Genomic DNA, 20,000 nt, shown 5'->3' on the forward strand with positions numbered 1-20,000 from the left:
CTTCGGCAGGTGAGTCACGTGTTTGATGAGAGGTTTTGACTTCAGATAGGTGAGCTGTTTGTTGTTGCAACCGAAGTCATGCTGACACATCACGTCCGAAACATGCGCAGCGGCTTCCTGGCGGTGACGTAGGTCACGTGGTTGAGACTGCAGGTGAGCTGAACTGCAGAGACTCTGATTGGCTATTGGTGATCAGACCTGCAGGTCAGCTGTTAAACATCTGTTAGTTCAGAATCCAGATGAAACGCCTGATGATGTCAAACCTGTACAGGTGTGGCTCCAGGTTCCTCCTGAACAGAGCGAAACTTCAACTCCAGCTTTGTTTCATTCAGTGATGTCTGTAGTACCCAGTTAATGGAAAAGACGTTCCTCACATCCATCCACGCCGCAGAGACAAGGGTAGTACAATGAAAAAAGAATAAATATAAGATTGATTAAAAACACTAGACTATATTTATTTAAAAAAAACAAAAAACAAAAGCAGCAGCATACATCAGACACCATCCTACTCTACTGGGTGACAATGAGTGAGATGATTGTGATGCAGGTTTGGGTTTGGAGGTGGTCCAGGTCTACGGGTGTTGTAGCTGCAGGTGTTCAACAGTCTGACTGTGGGAAGAAGCTGCCGAAGGACCTGGATGTGGTTCTGATGCTGCAGGACCTGGATGTGGTTCTGATTCTGTTCAGTCCTTCATGATGGTTCTGCGTATGCAGCGTTCTTGGTAGACATACTGGAGAGCCAGAGGGAGGTACCGATGATCCTCTCTGCTGTCCTGACCACACGTTGCAGAGATCTGAGGTCCACTTCTGTCCAGTTTCCAAACAGCCAATCAGGATGCCCTGGAGGAGGAGGTCAGGATGCGAGGTGGAATTCCGGCTCTCTTCTCTCAACTGATGAACAGACCTTGAGGCTCTAGAACCTCTAATAAATATTAGAGCAACATAAAAATCAGTGTCAAATCCTCCAAAACTCTCCCCTTCATGCTTCGCGATTGAGATCAGTTTTACTTGGAGCTCCTAAAGCTGATTTGATGCCAGAAAAACGGGCTTTGAGGTGAACAAGCGTGAATACGAATACAAAATCTGGGCCTACAGCTGTCAGGAGGACAGTGGGAAGTGAACGTATCAGTATTAAGAAACAGGCAGGTGGCTACAGTCAGTGCAGAGTGGTCGAAATGGAAGGAAATGTTTCAGACACAGTATGGCTGACATGTAAATGCTTTAGAGTCTATCACAGGTGAGTTCAGTTTAGTGACCAGAAACATGATCAACCATGCAGTTACAATCGCACATCTTCATCTCACTGCTGTCATGCCATCGTTGTAACGATGACATCACAGCGAGTCGGACTGAAATGTAACCAGCTGCTGATGACCCCGCCCCCATCAGCTCTCCACCAATCACAATAACACTTTTATTTTCTGTCTGGTTTCAGAGTTTTCCCTCCAAGCCTCAGCCAGAGGCGGAGCCTGAACACAGGTGAGTCTGACCTGCTGCCTGTTTGTTTTTGTTTGTCATTGTTTGTTTATTGTTTGTTGTTGCTTACATGTTTATTATTGTCGTTTGTTGTTGTTTAGATGTTTATTGTTGTTCTTTCTTTGGACCAATCAGCCCCTTCTGTTTCTTTAGGTCGTGGTCTCCTGCCCCGCCCCCGGCCCCCCCCCTCCTGTTGCTGACAGGAGGTGGTTACCTTGGTTACCAGCACTACAGGAGGCGGGGTCAACAGGAAGATGACGCGCCATCCTCCGTGGCCACGCCCACACAGGTAAGAAACCTGCGTTGTTCTCGTCTTCCGTCGGTCATTCACCCTCCTCCACTGAGCGCGTGCAGAAGCTCCACGTCCTTCTTCTTCTGATTGTTCTCTGAAGCTCCGCCCTCCTATTAGACCGTTAGAACGTCAGAAAATCAGAACATTAGAACTTCACAACATCAGAGCATTCGAACAGGAGACCACTAGAACGCCAGAACATTACAACATCTGACCATTAGAACGTCAGAACGCCAGAACATTAGAACATCAAAATGTCAGAACATCAGAACGTGAGAAAGTTAGAACATCAGAACTTCAGAAAGACAGAATGTTAGAATGTCAGAACATAACGTCAAAACATTACAACGTTAGAACATCAGGGAGTCAGAACATTAGAACGTCACGTTTTTCAGAAGTGAATTTACAGCTCATTGGACCAATCCTGTGGAGAACTGCTGTTACATCACTTAGGTGACTGTCCACTGATTGGTTCACTGGGTGAAAGGTGACGCTGAGGTCACAGTGATGACATGTCACTGCCTGGCTGAGGCCCCGCCCCCCTGCCCTCTCCCCATGTCTCCTGATCATGCTGTGATTGGTCAGTCAAGAACATGCAGGACAGATGGAGGCTCTGATTGGACGAAGCTTTACACTGTGTTTATTGATCGTCCTGTTATCAGTTTATCAGTAAATTTATTGATTTAGGAGAACGTTCTGACATAAGAACATTTATTTAGATTTTGCTTTCAATTTGAACTGGAAAATAAGGAAAAGTTTAATATTCAGATTATAACTTTTATTATTTTGATCAAAATAAATTAAGCAGAACCTGATTAAAACCAGAAAATCAAACATGGTTCATGAAATAGTAATCAGAACTACTAATGACGTAAGGACAGTAGTACACTAGTACTTCTACAGTATTACTACTAGTACTAGTACTACAGTATTACTAGTATTAGTAGTACTACTACAGTATTAGAAGAACTATTGAACTATTGGTTCTACATCATGTCTATATTTAGTAAATTTTACCACGAGAGTCTGTTTATTCCCACAGATATTTAACTGTTCTGTATTTTAATAACAGTTTCTGTAGTATATCTTTTATGATCATTATTCTTATTAATCATACTACTACCAATAATATTAATAATTATAAATAATTCTGTTAATTAGTTCTCAATCTGGATTGATTTGAATGAATAATAGTTCTATTTTTCATTATTTGTCTTGATGAAAATGCTTACAGTAATAATCTGTTATAATAATATATATAAATTATATAATAATAATAATTATATTATATATATATATATATATATATATATATATAATGTTCCATGCAGACCAGAGAACAGCTGGTCTGACTGCAGTTCAATAATCTGTTAATAATTCCTGCTTTAATCTGATTAGAGATCAGCTGTGGGGGCGGAGCTCTCTCTCTCAGTTTATCCTGATGGAGCTCGCCCTCAGCCTCATTATTCTGCTGCTCTGACGAAACAACTCGTCTCTGAGGAAACAACTCGTCTCTTCTTCTTCTGCTCTGACCGTCCTCATGACTCGGCCGCTCCGCTCCTCGTCCTCGGCTCGTTCATGGTGAGCTTCTTCTCTCGTCGCTGCGGCGACAGCGAGCGTCGGGCGCCCGACCCGCTGCGGCAGGTGAGGAGGCAGGTGAGGCGACGTCACATGACCGACGGACAGAGAGATGGAGGAGGAGGAGGGGGCAGGACAACCCTGTTCAGGTAGGAGGAGAACCTTAGAACCACCGAAAAAGAAACCATTACAACATACAGAGAACCATTAGAACATACAGAACCATTAGAACATACAGAGAACCATTAGAACATACAGAGAACCTTTAGGACATACAGAGAACCATTAGAACATACAGAGAACCTTTAGAACATACAGAGAACCTTTATGACATACAGAGAACCATTAGAACATACAGAACCATTAGAACATACAGAACCATTAGAACATACAGAGAACCATTAGAACATACAGAGAACCTTTAGGACATACAGAGAACCATTAGAACATACAGAGAACCTTTAGGACATACAGAGAACCATTAGAACATACAGAACCATTAGAACATACAGAGAACCTTTAGGACATACAGAGAACCATTAGAACATACAGAGAACCTTTAGGACATACAGAGAACCATTAGAACATACAGAACCATTAGAACATACAGAGAACCTTTAGGACATACAGAGAACCATTAGAACATACGGAACCATTACAACATACAGAGAACCTTTAGGACATACAGAGAACCATTAGAACACACAGAGGGGGGATTAGTTCATCATTTTGTCAGCAAGTCAGCTATTTTAGCTTTAGCCTAGCTTATAGTATGTTAGCCTCTTTCCAGCTGATCCTGCGCTAACCTGCTCACCTAGTTAGCTGCTAACTGCCCCTCTGATGGGACAACTGCCCTTCTGATGGGACAACTGCCCCTCTGATGGGACAACTGCCCCTCTGATGGGACAACTGCCCCTCTGATGGGACAACTGCCCCTCTGATCGGACAACTGTCTCTCTGACAGAACAACTGCCCCCTGACAGAACAGCTGTTAGCATGTTAGCTTCATGGTTAGCATTCCTGCTCCTCCACCTCTCTCTGCACCAAGCCCTGCCTCTTCACCTGTCCACCAGTTGTCACCTGTCCTCTGTGACTCGTTCTGCTCTCGCTGTCTCAGTAAATCTCGTAAAATCTTGTTAAATCTCGTTAACTCTCACAATTAGGATCCAGGCACCACGTTTTGCTCTTCGTCACCGTCTGAGCGCGCTCAGTGGTGGTGTGAGTCGGCCCGCCCCTTGGCGCCGCCGGCCAATCTCCTTCCTCTACTACGTGCTGTCTGTCAATGCTCTGCGGCCGCTGGCCAATCGGGTAAGGATGGGCCTGGTTTCTAGTTGGACAAAAGTAAATGTAGGAGAGGAGGGGCTAGAGCACCCATATATGGACAGACTTCCTGTATTAGTCTGTCCTCTGAAAGAAACCCACGTATATGATATAAACACACACGACGTAAACACACATATATGATTTAAACACACACATATGATGTAAACACACACATATGACTAGGGCTGCAATTAACGACGGGTTGACTAATCGTCTGAGCACAATACGTCATCAAAAGCGGAAATGAGCTCCCAATGCAACAGAAATCACCGTCCGACCGGAGCACGGAACACGGATGGACATCGTGCATACATAATATATGCACGATGCATTGAGAGCTCATTTCAGCTTTTGATGATGTATCGTGCTCAGACGATTAGTCGACGCGTCGTTAGTTCCAGCCCTACATATGACGTAAACACACACATATGACGTAAACACACATATATGATGTAAACACACACATATGACGTAAACACGCATATATGGTATAAACACAGCAGTAGTCTACAGTCTGGATTCAGCTCCTCATTCATGGTTCTTCTTTATTTCCACTGTAGATTCTCACTGAAGGCATCAAACTCTGGAATTATGGAGGAAACAACAAAGTGTGAAATAAGTCAGAACACGTTTAATATTTTAGATTCTCTGATTCCTGCTTTGAACACTCTTGTTATTCTCTGGACGAGCTTCATGAGGTAGCACCTGAAATGTTTCTCCAACAGTCTTGAAGGAGTTCCAGAGGTGCTGAGAACTTGTTGGTCCTTCTACTTGCTTCTTGGTGGAACCATGCATGTAGAGAACCATCATACCACCTCCTCCATGCTTCATGGTGGAACCATGCATGTAGAGATCATCAGAGAGTGGAAATAAAGAAGAACCATGAATGAGGAGGTGGGCCCAAAGACTGCTAATGTGTAACGGTATACGTTCTGTCCACTCCTGCAGGTGGCGCTGTACCGCTCCTTCCCAACCCGCCTCCTGTCCCGGGCTTGGGGCCGGCTGAACGGGGTGGAGCTCCCCACATGGCTCAGGAAGCCCGTCTACTCGCTCTACATCTGGACCTTTGGAGTCAACATGCAGGTGAGGACATGGAACTGTTTGTTTGTTGTCATGTTGTTGTTTATTATTTATGGTTGGGACTTTTGTTTGTCCACTAGGAGGCAGCGGTGGAGGATTTACATCATTACAGGAATCTAGGCGAGTTTTTCCGACGACGGCTCAAAACCTGCAGTCAGACCACTTTGTGCCTCCTCTTGCCTGGTAAGCTCCTCCTCCTTCCTACTAAGCCCTCCTCCTTCCTGCTAAGCCCCTCCTGTTTTCTAAGCTTCTCCTTCCTGTTCAGCTCCTCCTCATATCTGTTGAGCTCCTCCTCCTGCCTGCTAAGCTCCTCCTCCTCCCTGCTAAACTCCTCTGCTAAGCTCCTCCTCCTCCAGGTTCTTCAGAGATTCTTCAGAGGTTCTTCAGAGGCTCTTCTGGTCTTGTGTTCTCCAGGTGTCTCCAGCTGATGGGAGGATCCTGCACTTCGGTCGGTGAAGAACTCAGAGGTAGAACAGGTGAAGGGGGTCACCTACAGTCTGGAGAACTTCCTGGGTCCTCAGAAGAAGCAGGCCCACGGTCCAGACCACGCCCCGTTACATCAGGCTGTTCTGATTGGTTGGTCTTCATTTGTTACCTGTAATTGGTTGGTATCTCTGTCCTCAAGATCCGTCCTCGTCCTTCAGGGACCTCCTCCTGTCTTCTCCGGACAGCGACCTGTTCCACGTGGTGGTCTACCTGGCTCCAGGTGACTACCACTGCTTCCACTCTCCCACTGATTGGAGGGTGGAGCTTCGGCGTCACTTCCCAGTGAGTGTTTATCTGTGCACCTGGTCCTCACCTGGTCCTCACCTGGTCCTCACCTGTGTGTCCTCTTCAGGCTCGCTGATTGTCGGTGAATCCAGGTGTGGCTCGTTGGGTGAAAGAGCTGTTCTGGCCTTAACGAGCGCGTGGCTTCTGAACGGGCCAATGGCAGCATGGCTTCTTCTCGTTAACGGCGGTCGGAGCCACCAACGTGGGTTCCATCAGAGTTTACTTCGACCAGGTGAGGTTCTTGCCCTCACCTGTTTGATGTCAGAATATTCTACTGAACTTCAGAAAATGTTTTTATCTCCCATAAATCTGAGGAGTTTTAGTTTCAGGTTTTAGAGCGGATGTTTGTGAAGCTCCTCCTTCACATCAAATCAAACTTTATTTGTATAGCACTTTTCATGCAAGAAATTTGCAACCCAAATCAACCCAAATTGCTTTACAGATTAAAAAGATGGCCTCACCATCCACCCATTCCACCCCCCCCCCGATCCCACACAGTACAAAGAGAACACAAGGGACACTCATACCTCCCCACCCTAAGCAGGCCATTACAGTGGTCTATGCGTCTGGTGATAAAAGCATGCATTAGCGTCTCCGTGTTGTTCCGAGAGAGAATGGGGCAGACTCTGGCTATATTCTTTAAATGATAAAAACCTATTTTTATAATGTTCTGATATGTGGAATAAAAGTCAGCTGAGAGTCAAAAATCACGGCCAAGTTTTTTCACATGTGAAGAAGGATTAAAAAGACAATGCCTGCAGTTTAGGTAAAAGTTTCTCTCTCGGGCTTCAGGACCAATGACTAAAACCTTCAGTTTTGTCCTGATTAAGCTGGAGAAAGTTTTCTGCCATCCAGGATTTAATGTCTAAAATGCAGTTAAAAAGTGCATCCAGAGGCCTTGCGTCATCAGGAGGCATGGAGATGTACAGCTGTGTATCATCAGTGGAGCTGTGAAAGTTGACTCCATGTCTCCTGATAACACCGCCAAGAGGGAGCATATAGAGGTTAAAAAGAACTGGGCCTAAAATCGAACCCTGGGGCACACCAACATGTGACCCTATGGACCCTAGAGGAAGGAAGTGTCCAAACTCACCATAAAAGTCCTGTCTGTGAGGTAGGATGTAAACCATTTGTGAACACACCAGAGAGGCCGATGTGTTTTAAACGAGCTAAAAGAATAGTGTGGTCTACTGTATCAGAGGCAGCGCTCAGATCTAGTGTAGAACCAACACTGTCAGTTTTCTGAGAATCATAATTTAGCCTAAAATCATTTTAAAATCTTTAAAAGGGCCGTCTCGGTGCTGTGGTTTACCCTTAAAACCAGACTGAAATTTCTCCAGGACATTGTTTGTCGTAATTGTGAGTTGAATAAGAACAAGCTTTTCTAAGACTTTACTTAAAAATGACAAGTTGGACACTGGTCCTAAAAATTGTTAAAATCTAAATTGCTCTTTTTCAGTAGGGGCCTCACTCCGCCCCTTCAAGGTAAGCAGGAAAGACCCCTGTCTGAAGAGAGCAATTCATCATGTTTAAAAACTCAATCTTTAAATGATTCATAAATGACTTAAAAAAAATGGTAGGAACTGGGTCCAAAGACATGTGATGGGCCTTTGCTGAGGAGAAAACTTTGTCAAGAGTCTCAGCAGTAATCAGGACAAAACTGTCCAGTGTTTCCTCCGGTGAAGACAGACCCTCAGATGTATTTAAAATCAATGTTGCTTTGGAGGATAGAATGTTACATTTGATAGTTTCTATCTTCAGTGTTCTTTCAGTGTTTCTACAGCGGAGGTTTGGGAACACTGTTTAGAGTAATTAGAGAGATTTAAGTAGAGTAATTAGAGTAAATGAGTGATACTCTCTGTGCTGTGAATTGGTTAATAACTGGTTCTGATTTATTTGCAGTGAACCAATTTTAATCAGGTTTTATTTGGTCCTCAGGAGCTGCAGACAACACGCCTCGCTACAGTAAAGGGTCCTTCCATGACCGCAACTACGCCTCTGTCCCACCAGGTGGCGCTGCACACCCTGGCTGAAGGGGGCGTGACCTTACAGAGAGGGGAGGTGCTGGGGGAGTTTAACCTGGGTTCCACCATCGTTTCTGCTGTTTGAGGCTCCTAAAGACTTCAGCTTCAGCCTGCAGCCTGGACAGCGAATCAGAGTTGGGCGAAGGCCTCGCAGCCTCTGATTTGGACGAGCTGAGGACTGATGGTGGACGTCATAAAAACTGTTTGCTGTCATACAAAGACTCAAACTCCCAGAATGGCCTTGTTCCTCGTCAAGAGGAAGACTGGTTTCTGTCTGATCTCATGTTTATTTAAAATCACACCAAACAGGTTTTATTTAACAGGAAACATTCAAATCAGACTTTCACAATAAAAGCTCGACCCTCCATCCGTCCGCCAACTCAAGCCGGAAGCTTTTATTGTTAGCGTAAGCATGCTCACCATGTGAAGCAGCTGATTGGTGGAGATTCAGCTGAGGCCCTTGACTGGTCAAACTGAAACTTTCAACTTTAACCTCAGTTTATTGTTTGTTTGTTGTTTACATCTGCTCCTGTTTTTCTGATGACTTTTGTAAAATAACTGACCTGAATAAAAGTTTAACGTATGAAGGTGGTTTCTTAGTGTTGGAGGTGTTAGAGCGCCCCCTGGGAACTGACCAGGAAGCTGCTGTTCCCTCAGTATTGTCTGTAAGGCCAGTGCTGCTGTCAGGACAACTCAGGGATCAAAAGTCTCTCACACAAACCTCCATAAATCCTCTTTAGTCTTTATTTTCTGCTGTGTTCAGATTGAATTGTGACATCATGTTCCTAAAGTAAACACCGAGGTCTGTTCTGCCCCATCAGCATTAGCCCCGCCCCGGGCAGCAGAACCAGCAGCACAGCCAATAGGACGGGGCGGGCAGCAGTTGCCGTAGCGATGGAAGCGCGGTTCAGCCAGACCTCCGTGTGTACCAGCTGTCGTCGGCCAACCTCCTTCCCCAGCCACAGCTTCCCGTTCTGGGGCCCCGTCTCCGGTCACCGCCTCCCTCCAGGAGGAGCTGCAGGCGTGCTGGGCCTTCACCCCCAGGAAGGACGGCAGGTCCAGGTCCAGACCAGCAGCACCGCCGCGGGCCGAGGCGTGTTCTGACGACAACTGAGGACACGGGATCCACACCTGTGGGGGAGGGGGCTGATTATTAAGTTGTTGACCTGTTTACATGTGGTGATGTCATCTCTGTGTGTGATGTAATTGCGGTCACCTCACTGTTTGTGTGACCTGGCTAGCTGATGATGTCATCAGTCACCTGTTCGTTGATGACCGTGTCCAATCTCTTCAGACACGCCTGGCAGAAAGCGTGGCCACAGTGCAGTCTTCGTGGCAACCGAGTCATGAGGTCATAGCTGCCGAAACACACGATTGCACACCAGGTCCTGCCTCCGTAATGACATCATCGTCTCCCCGGCAACAGAGGAAGGAGGAGGTGGAAACGGCAGACCGGTCACTTCCTCCTCCTCCTCCTCTTCCTCCTCCTCCTCCTCCTCCTCTTTCTTTCTGTTGTCACACATTCTGGTCTGATTGGACGAGAAGAAAAAGTTCTATTTTGTCGCCAGTTTAGAACTGGGACCAGAACTAAAGGTTCCTTCAGTAGAACCTGCTGGTTCTTGAAGTAACTCTTGAACACTTGAAGTCGTGTTTGCTGTGGATAAATAAATAATTATTCCAAATATTGCGGTTGTTTTTGTCACCGGCTGCTCTCTGGTTGGCTGAAACTCACCTGGATGGAACCTGGTTCTTTGTTCTCCTTCACATCTTCTCTTGTTCTAGTTTGTTGTTTGTCTTCATGTCGTTTCTTTTTCCTTCTTCGGTCAGTTTTTCATTTTTCTTCCCTTTTATCTCATTATTTCTTCCTGCTGCTCTTCACTCTTTCATTTCCTGTCTGTTCTTTAGGAGTTTTTTATTTTGCTGTTCCTTCTGCACATCTCTTCTCCTCTTTTCTTTCTTCTTGTTGCTTCTCTCTCATTCTCTGACTCTCTTCTTCTTCTCCTCCTGTGTTCTGTCGTTCTCTTCGCTGCCTCACAGAGGAAAAACTCTCCTTCATCAATAATTCAGCTCCTGTGGGCCAGCAGACGGCAGCTTGTTCTCGACATGGAGCACAAAGTCGACTGCAGCAGACCAGAACATCACAGGAAACTACTGGAAAAATCACTCCAATAACTGCTCGATAACTGATCAATAACTGTTCAATAATTGGTCATTAACTGATCAACAACTGCAAACGTTCAAGAGCAGATGTTTCTTTCCAGGTGAACTCATCGTTCTTGTTTATATTCAGGATTGTTTTTGTTCCATTGACAATAACTAATAGCTGATCGATGATCAATACTCTGACCTTTAACCTCATTAGAAGTGGAGCTGTTCTCAGGTTTCTATTGGCTGCTGGTGTCAGCCTATCAGGTTACAGCTCAGTGTGGACAGACGGCGGTTGCCTAGCGATGCAGAGACAGTCTACCTCTGTGGATAAAAACAAGTTTCCTTTAAAAAAATACAATCAGTGGATGTTCAGCTTTCCAACGGTCCTTGAACACATCAGAGACGTTCATCAGGGGAATTTAAATCAATAACAATAATAATAATAAGGTAGGATGGAGGTAGATTGAGGTACAACCCGGTCTCACAAGGATTCGTGTAACTGTCACGTAAATTAATCTATGGTTTCGTGCACCAACAGGATTTTCTCATGCTTTTCGTGTTGCTCACAACGAAATTCAAATCAATGTATTTCAAGCGGAGGATATTTTGTGCCACTGAGAACGTATTTCAAACGGATGTGCTACAACCGGAAAAACTACTGCAACGACGGGTTTGATTTTGATTAAGATCATTCATTTCTCAATCTTAATCACACCCAGTGGTGTAGTCTACGTGATACGCCGTATACTAGGGTGACCATACGTCCTCTTTTGCCCGGACATGTCCTCTTTTGAGAGGCTGTCCGGCCTGTCCGGCCGGCGTTTATAAAGTCCTTCAAATGTCCGGGTTTTTGATCCTGCCTAGCTTGAGCGCGTCACAGACCAGTGTATTTATCATTCACGTTGAATGGTTCCTTTGGAAACACGTTCTGAGAGGCGGAGTTTGAGCCGAACCCCGGAACATGTATTAATCATTCACAAAGCAGTACAGAGGCGCTCCACACTCACTCACTCCTCGCAGGCTGACAGGCAGGTAGGCACACTGCGAGAGAACACTCAAACAGAAAGAAAATGCCGAAACGCAAATGTCATTAAACTGATGAAATGCGAAAAAAGTACTCCTGTTTTCGTCCGGGTCGTGTCAAATGGGAGGCAGAATGTACAGTCTGCAAAGCTGGGACTTATATCTCTGTAGCTAATAAGAGAAGGAAAAAGAAGGAAAAAAGGACTGTTGACTTGAGGCATTATTTCTATATTTTTTCATTTGCCATTAGACACATGAAAATTTTTGCACGTGAGCTGGAAGTGTCCTCTTTTCAGAGAAACAGAATATGGTCACCCTACGTATACCCACTATAAATTTTCCAAATTTCCATATACCCACTTAAAAATGCGCAGATACGTATACCCAGGGGTGTAAACACACAGGCATACGCCTTATTTCCATATAACCACTTAAAAATGTGCAAACACATGTATCAGTATGTTTTTTGACATAACGTTCTCTTTCCCATTCATAAATTCGTCTTCTGTGTCAGGAAGCGGTGAAGCTGGATGGGGGGGGGGGGGGGGGGGAAGGTGTCTGGATGAGAACAGGACTCAGGCGGACCGCGGTCCGGATCCGGACCCAGACGCCGTCTATACGGGTGTAAATGTGACAGGTCGCTTCTATTTTACCGGTGCAGCTTTCCCGTGTTTATCATTGGTCTATCGGCTCAGAAACGCACAGACCAATTATGTACGAGTTCAGGCATCCCACGTGACGCTGCTCAGCCAATGACGTCGCTGAATGACATCACAGCTCTGCCTTCAAAAAGCAGCTGAGAGATGAGGAACAGAGAGGACAGTAGTGATGGAAGTTCGGTTCTTTTCAGAGAGCTTTTGGCACTGCTTCCAAAGAAAAGCCGGTTCTTTCGGCTCCTAATTTATTATTGTTTGTAGCCTCATGTTTTTGCCTAACCAGGCAAATATGAATCATTTGTGTTTTGACAAACTCTTTATCATTCAGTGTTTTTATGAGAAGCTTTATAATTGACTCATTTTGTGCATTTGTTTAGTTACAAAAACAGGCATTCTTACTTTTGTTTAATATTTCAATAAAACTTTTTTGCACAAAAAACAAATGAACAAAACTCTGCACATGAACCCACAGAACCAGAACAGAACCAGAACCAGACTCAGTATTCAAACAGTATAAATGTCCTCAGAGCAGGCTGACATTTAGAAAAATCAGATGGCTGAGCTTGGATGGGCTGATACATTTCTTCTTTCAGTGAATATCTGCCGTGTTTTTGAGAAGATTCTCTCAGATGGAAGAAGTTGTCTCTCCTCCATCACCTTCACCAGGTGGGGCAGACTGAGGCCTTGTCCTGCTCCAGCTCAGTGGGTCGTCTGCTGGTTGGATGAGGGCTTCCTCTAGATATGATCCTCCATTACCACATCAGCTGTAGGATTTCTCCTTGCAGCATCTCCTGTAGCTCTTCCATCAAAGAGGCTCCACACAGCAGAAGTTTGAGGTTCCTCCTCCACTTGGTCCTCTAATGGTGGAGGACCAAGTGGTCCTCCACTTGATACGGTGTATACCTGCGTATTACGTAGACTACACCACTGGGTGTGATTAAGATTGAGATATGAAAATAAAATCAAACCCGTCGTTGCAGTAGTTTTAAGTACATTCTGAGTGGCACGAAATATCCTCCACTTGAAATACACTGGTTTGAATTTCGTTGTATGCAGCACGAAAAACATGAGAAAATCCTGTTGGTGCGCACGAAACCATAGATTAATTTACGTGACAGTTACACGAATCCTTGTGAGACCGGGCTGGGAGGTAAGATGGAGGCAGGTGGAGGTAGATGGAGATAGAATGGAGGTAGATGGAAGTGGATGGAGGTAGATGGAGGTAAATGGAGATAGAATGGAGGTAGATGGAGGTAGGATGGAAGTAGATGGAGGTGGATGGAGATAGAATGGAGGTAGATGGAGGGAGATGGGCGATTAGATGGAGGTAGGATGGAGGTAGCATGGAGGTAGGGAGGCGGTAGGATGAAGGTAGGATGGAGGTAGATGGAGGTGGAAATATGCAGACCAGGGGGTATTCCACAAAGCTGGCTAAAACAGGCTGGGCTTACGCCGGTAAGCGTGGCTTGAATAAGCGGCAACTTTAATCTCAGCTGCAAGTAGTTCCACAAACGAGGCTCAGCTGTTTTTCAGAGACGCTTATTCAAGCTGCGGCTGAGCGCGCGTCCGGGGGAGATAAAAAGCCCCGACGTGTCGATCGTCGAAATGATGACATTATGTCTGAAAACAGAGCGGAGACTTTCTCTTCGGCGGAGCAGAAACTTCTCACGGAGTTGTACGAGGACTACAGGGAGATTATCACAAGAAAAGGCAACACGGTTGATAAATAAAGCTCCAGACGCTGCCTGGCAAAGCATTGCCGACCGTTTAAATGCGTGTTTATTTTCTTTTTAATGAAGCACTTAGTCTGAGCGTACACACGCACACGTCTGAAAATTTAATTTTCAGAGGGCAAGTTTTTGACACTGATTAGGGATAACCCACAGCTGCAGTGGTTGATGACTTTTTTTTCCTCACCCTGAAGTTTGTCACACTACTGTGGCCCAGAGGAGATCAATCTGATGAAATAAAGCTTTTAAAACCCATTGAAGACATTTTTTATGTGTGTATAAACATATATATTTATGAGAGAAAGAGGCTACAGCCTGGTTTTGTATAATGTGATGGTGGTTTTCACTTTTTACTCTGGTAGGCCTAATTCATGTTCTTGATGTGACAAATATATATCCACCATAGATGAATAAAGCAGCAGGTAACACCTAAAACCAAAGGAGGAATACTTTGGAAAAAAGGGGCAACTTCATGTGGAGATGTTTCATCAAACACTCAAACTTTGAATGAAAAAGCAGAAAAAACATGTAGGCCTACAGAGGAGATGTCATTTTTATCAGAGATGATAGTGCTGCTGTGGCCTACATTTAAATAAGGGAGAAGACACAAATGAGCTGTACACAAAATAGTTCTCTCATCATTTGGCCTCACCTTTGGATTCTCATCATGATCAGATTGGACCGCTGGTAAAAGGAAGGTATTCTTTATGGAAAACTGTGGCTGTTGTGTCCTGCTTATTTTAACACAATCTGTGCCTGTTCCTGTTCCTGTTACGTGTTGACTGAACTTTGAGGGTGAAAGAAGAAAGAAAATCAGATATTTCCAAGTATTTACCGCTGGTGGATTCCAACCCACGGCGCAATGAAAAGTAAAACCACATTTAATCTACTTAACTACGCTCTAACCACTGACCCACAGTTACACACTGTGACAAAATGTGTAATATGATAGAGTTTGATTTACGGTTATTCCGGCGTTATTTAAAAAAGGTCTCAATGTATGTCACCGAACAAGAACATCACTGATTACAGATCAAGATGAATTTAATGTGTAACATGCGGTTCACAGGCGTCTTTCTGAAGCTCGTCAGAACCTTCTCTGACATGGAGCTAAAGTAAGCTTGACTGTTAGCCTGCCCCGGACCAGGCTTGTCGCTCTGGCTGAGTTACCATGGTTACCAAGCCAGGCTAGCCCTAAGCCTTGTTGGTGGAACTAAACTCTCACTAAAGTTAGCGAAGCTGACCGAAATAAGCCAGGCTTAGACCTAAGCCAACTTTGTGGAATACCCCCCAGGTGATGTTCTTGATATGAGACTAAATGGAGAACGACATGCAGACTCTGAACCTGAGTAACTGTCAGTGGAGAAACTGGATAGATAGAACTGGGTTTACTGGGTTTAATGGATAAATAGAATTGGGTTTACTAGGGTTACTGGATAGGCAGAACTAGATGTCATCAGCATAGCAGTGAAAATGAATGTTGTGTTTCAGGGGAAGGAGGAAGATGATGACGAGAAGGTTCTCCAGGACAGAACCCTGAGGAACACCTGAAGACACAGGAGAGGGCTGAGAACAGAAGGACTGTAGAATCCAATGCTACTGGTTGTTGCTGTGGTTAACTGTACACTACTTTTGGTGGTTGCTATGGTAAACTATAAACTGCTGTTGGTGGTTGCTATGGTAAATTGTTGTTTGTTGTTGCTATGGTAAACTGTTGTTGGTTGTTGCTATGGTAAACTGTAAAATGCTGTTGGTTGTTGCTATGGTAAACTTTATTACGTTGTTTTTGCTATGCTAAACTGTATTATGTTGTTGTTTGTTGCTATGGTAAACTGTTGTTGGTTGTTGCTATGGTAAACTGTTCAACGTTGTTGGTTGTTGCTATGCTAAACTGTATTACGTTGTTGGTTGTTGCTATGGTAAACTATAAAATTTGTGGGTTGTTGCTATGGTAAACTGTAAAATGCTGTTGGTTGTTGCTATGATAAACTATTGTTGGTTGTTGATATGCTAAACTGAATTACATTGTTGGTTGTTGCTATGGTAAAATGTAAAATGTTGTTGATTGTTTCTATGTTAAACTGTTTTTGGTTGTTGCTATGGTAAACTGTAAAATGTAGTTTATTGTTTCTATGTTAAACTGTTTTTGGTTGTTGCTATGGTAAACTGTAAAATGTTGTTGATTGTTTCTATGTTACACTGTTGTTGGTTGTTGCTATGGTAAACTGTAAAATGTAGTTTATTGTTTCTATGTTGAACTGTTGTCGGTTGTTGCTATGGTAAAATGTAAAATGTTGTTTATTGTTGCTATGTTGAAGTGTTGTTGGTTGTTGCTATGGTAAAATGTAAAATGTTGTTTATTGTTGCTATGTTAAACTGTTGTTGGTTGTTGCTATGGTAAACTGTAAAATTTCTTGGTTGTTGCTATGGTAAACTGTAAAATGCTGTTGGTTGTTGCTATGATAAACTATTGTTGGTTGTTGATATGGTAAACTGTAAAATGCTGTTGGTTGTTGCTATGGTAAACTTTATTACGTTGTTTTTGCTATGCTAAACTGTATTATGTTGTTGTTTGTTGCTATGGTAAACTGTTGTTGGTTGTTGCTATGGTAAACTGTTCAACGTTGTTGGTTGTTGCTATGCTAAACTGTATTACGTTGTTGGTTGTTGCTATGGTAAACTGTAAAATTTGTTGGTTGTTGCTATGGTAAACTGTAAAATGCTGTTGGTTGTTGCTATGATAAACTATTGTTGGTTGTTGATATGCTAAACTGAATTACATTGTTGGTTGTTGCTATGGTAAAATGTAAAATGTTGTTGATTGTTTCTATGTTAAACTGTTTTTGGTTGTTGCTATGGTAAACTGTAAAATGTAGTTTATTGTTTCTATGTTAAACTGTTTTTGGTTGTTGCTATGGTAAACTGTAAAATGTTGTTGATTGTTTCTATGTTACACTGTTGTTGGTTGTTGCTATGGTAAACTGTAAAATGTAGTTTATTGTTTCTATGTTGAACTGTTGTCGGTTGTTGCTATGGTAAAATGTAAAATGTTGTTTATTGTTGCTATGTTGAAGTGTTGTTGGTTGTTGCTATGGTAAAATGAAAAATGTTGTTTATTGTTGCTTTGTTAAACTGTTGTTGGTTGTTGCTATGGTAAAATGTAAAATGTTGTTTATTGTTGCTATGTTAAACTGTTGTTGGTTGTTGCTATGGTAAACTGTAAAATTTCTTGGTTGTTGCTATGGTAAACTGTAAAATGCTGTTGGTTGTTGCTATGATAAACTATTGTTGGTTGTTGATATGCTAAACTGTATTACATTGTTGTTTGTTGCTATGGTAAACTGTAAAATGTTGTTGATTGTTTCTATGTTACACTGTTGGTTGTTGCTATGGTAAACTGTAAAATGCTGTTGATTGTTTCTATGTTCAACTGTTGTTGGTTGTTGCTATGGTAAAATGTAAAATGTTGTTTATTTTTGCTATGTTGAACTGTTGTTGGTTGTTGCTATGGTAAAATGTAAAATGTTGTTTATTGTTGCTATGTTGAAGTGTTGTTGGTTGTTGCTATGGTAAAATGTAAAATGTTGTTTATTGTTGCTATGTTAAACTGTTATTGGTTGTTGCTATGGTAAACTGTGTTATGCTGTTGGTTGTTGCTATGATAAACTATTGTTGGTTGTTGATATGCTAAACTGTATTACATTGTTGATTGTTGCTATGGTAAACTGTAAAATGTTGATTGTTTCTATGTTACACTGTTGTTGGTTGTTGCTATGGTAAACTGTGTTATGTTGTTGGTTGTTGCTATGGTAAACTGTGTTATGTTGTTGGTTGTTGCTATGGTAAACTGTGGTAAACTGTTGCTGGTTCATTAAGCGAAGCTGAACATCAAACTTTTCAAATCCTTTATTTTTTCGTCTCGTTATTGTGATTCACAATAATAAAAACTTTATTAAACATGATAACGTCTGTTCTACATTCACAACTAAATGTTCACTGAAAATATAAATACTTGATGGAAAAACACTTAACGAAAGAACCGAGTCTAAATGATTAAAATACATAGAAAACAACCAACTTATTGTTTTAAAACACATCAAACTTTGCAGAACTTTATTTTACATCCACTTCATCCAAATTAATCCAAAGAGTTCAAAATCATTTCAGTTGGAAAGAATCCTCAAAGTTCAGAAGGGATCAAAACACGGATTAAAAACAAGAATGAAACGTTCAGTGTGTCAAATATAAAGCATAAGACTATTTAAAATAGCAAAGCAGAATGATCAAACTACCAATCTATAAAACACATGAAAGATTCCATTACAGGAATTTGAATTTATTTTAAAACTTTGGCAGCAGTAAAACCAAGTGTTTGAGTCCTCGTCATGGCAACAGCAGAGAAATGAGGTCGGCGGCGGCCATCTTGTTTCGGGATTTATCAGTTTTCATATTTTTATATTTATTATCTGAAAACTCCAGGGCCTCTACCATCAGGTTTCCAGGATTGTGGTGGTTCCTCAGCTTTCAGCTTCTCTGCTGGATTTCTGATTCAGATTCTCTCTTAAACTAAATAAACATTAAATGTACTAAATAATAATAACAGCAACAATAATAATAACAATAATAATAAAACCAATAATAATAATAGAATAATCATTATTATACAAAACACTAAATATACTAAAACTACACAAACACCAAATATTTACACACATTTATTCACAAAATTACCGCCAAGCAAGCAACTTCCTCAATGCATCCTTCCTTTCTTCCTTCTTTCCTTCCTTCCTTCCGTCTTTACTTCCTTCCTTCCTTCCTTCCTTCCTTCTTTCCTTTCTTCCTTCTTTTCTTTCCTTCTGTCCTTCCTTCCTTCCTTTCTTCCTTCCTTCTTTACTTCCTTCTCTCCTTCCTTCCTTCCTTCCTTCCTTCCTTCCATCTTTCCTTCTATCTTTCATTCTTTCCTTCCATCCTTCCTTCCTTCCTTCTCTTTTTCATCTCCTCAGCTGTTTCCTTGTTTCCTCTCTTTCTTCATTGTTTCCTTAAGGGGAGCACATAAACCAATCACAGTCCTTCTGGCGCAGTGACATCACCAAATGCAGCAGTGACATCACTTCCTTCTGCAGCGGTAGCAGCAGGCACGGCACCGCCCTTCCTCCTCCTCCCCCCCTCCGTCTTCCTTGACCATATATGGCGGAGGGGCGGAGCTTGACACGGCATACGGGTTCTCATTGGTGCTGCTCAGAGCCATTGGATTGGCTATCACCATGCTGTCATCAGAGGGGCGGAGCTTCGCCCGAGGGATGGTGACCTCACCATACGGGTTGTCCAGGGAGACGTTGATGTTTGATGACATGGTGATGAGTCACAGGAGGGTGGTGGCTAAAGCTAATTAATCAGCCAGGGCGAGCGAGCTCTATGGAGAACTGAGAGAGAGAGAGACAGGCTGTTACTATGGTAACCAGGAGAGAGAGAGAGAGAGAGAGAGAGAGAGAGAGAGAGAGACAGGTTGTTACTATGGTAATCTGGTAATGGATAGATAGATAGATAGATAAACGATAGATAGATCTATAGATCGATCGATAGATAGATAGATAGATAGATAGATAGATAGATAGACGATAGCTAGATCTATAGATCGATTGATAGATAGATAGATAGATAGATAGATAGATAGATAGATAGATAGATAGATAGATAGATAGATAGATAGATAGATAGATATACTATAGATCAATGGTTCTTAACCTTGTTGGAGGTACTGAACCCCACCAGTTTCATATGCGCATTCACCGAACCCTTCTTTATTGAAAAATAAAATCTGATTTTTGCCAAATTCAAGACATAGGTATAATCTTTACTGGTGCACAAAATGAACTATGCACAAACATCACTGTGTTCA

The 20,000-nt window shown here is 42.8% G+C and overlaps 2 protein-coding genes and 2 long non-coding RNA genes across 4 annotated transcripts in view; 1 reads left to right on the plus strand and 3 right to left on the minus strand.

Moving 5' to 3' along the window:
- Nucleotides 1–3,172: 3,172 nt before the first annotated feature.
- Nucleotides 3,173–5,957, plus strand: LOC127530947 (phosphatidylserine decarboxylase proenzyme, mitochondrial-like). The gene is made up of 5 exons (XM_051938938.1): nucleotides 3,173–3,349; nucleotides 4,510–4,654; nucleotides 5,618–5,752; nucleotides 5,830–5,902; nucleotides 5,938–5,957. Exons 1-5 carry the CDS (start codon nucleotides 3,309–3,311, stop codon nucleotides 5,955–5,957), a joined length of 414 nt encoding a protein of 137 aa, XP_051794898.1. The 5' UTR covers nucleotides 3,173–3,308.
- LOC127530919 (uncharacterized) lies at nucleotides 3,356–4,317 on the minus strand. Its single transcript, XR_007937709.1, has 3 exons — nucleotides 4,040–4,317; nucleotides 3,904–3,961; nucleotides 3,356–3,863 (listed from the first exon to the last, which is right to left on the minus strand). It is a non-coding gene; the product is annotated as an uncharacterized LOC127530919 (long non-coding RNA).
- Nucleotides 5,958–9,367: 3,410 nt separating the features above from the next.
- Nucleotides 9,368–10,584, minus strand: LOC127530861 (RING finger protein 224-like). Its single transcript, XM_051938621.1, is given in 7 exon segments — nucleotides 9,368–9,417; nucleotides 9,420–9,486; nucleotides 9,489–9,519; nucleotides 9,521–9,675; nucleotides 9,806–9,919; nucleotides 9,921–10,073; nucleotides 10,277–10,584. Coding segments are annotated over 6 exon segments (564 nt in total). The 5' UTR covers nucleotides 10,068–10,073; nucleotides 10,277–10,584.
- Nucleotides 10,585–17,991: 7,407 nt separating this feature from the next.
- LOC127530856 (uncharacterized) overlaps nucleotides 17,992–20,000 on the minus strand; it is a 5,643-nt gene continuing 3,634 nt past the window's right edge. The window contains exon 2 of the long non-coding RNA XR_007937559.1: nucleotides 17,992–19,524. This is a non-coding gene — a long non-coding RNA (uncharacterized LOC127530856). The remainder of the gene's footprint in view (nucleotides 19,525–20,000) is intronic.

The sequence above is a fragment of the Acanthochromis polyacanthus genome, chromosome 18, assembly GCF_021347895.1.
Source record: "Acanthochromis polyacanthus isolate Apoly-LR-REF ecotype Palm Island chromosome 18, KAUST_Apoly_ChrSc, whole genome shotgun sequence".
NCBI classification, from domain to species: Eukaryota; Metazoa; Chordata; class Actinopteri; family Pomacentridae; genus Acanthochromis; species Acanthochromis polyacanthus.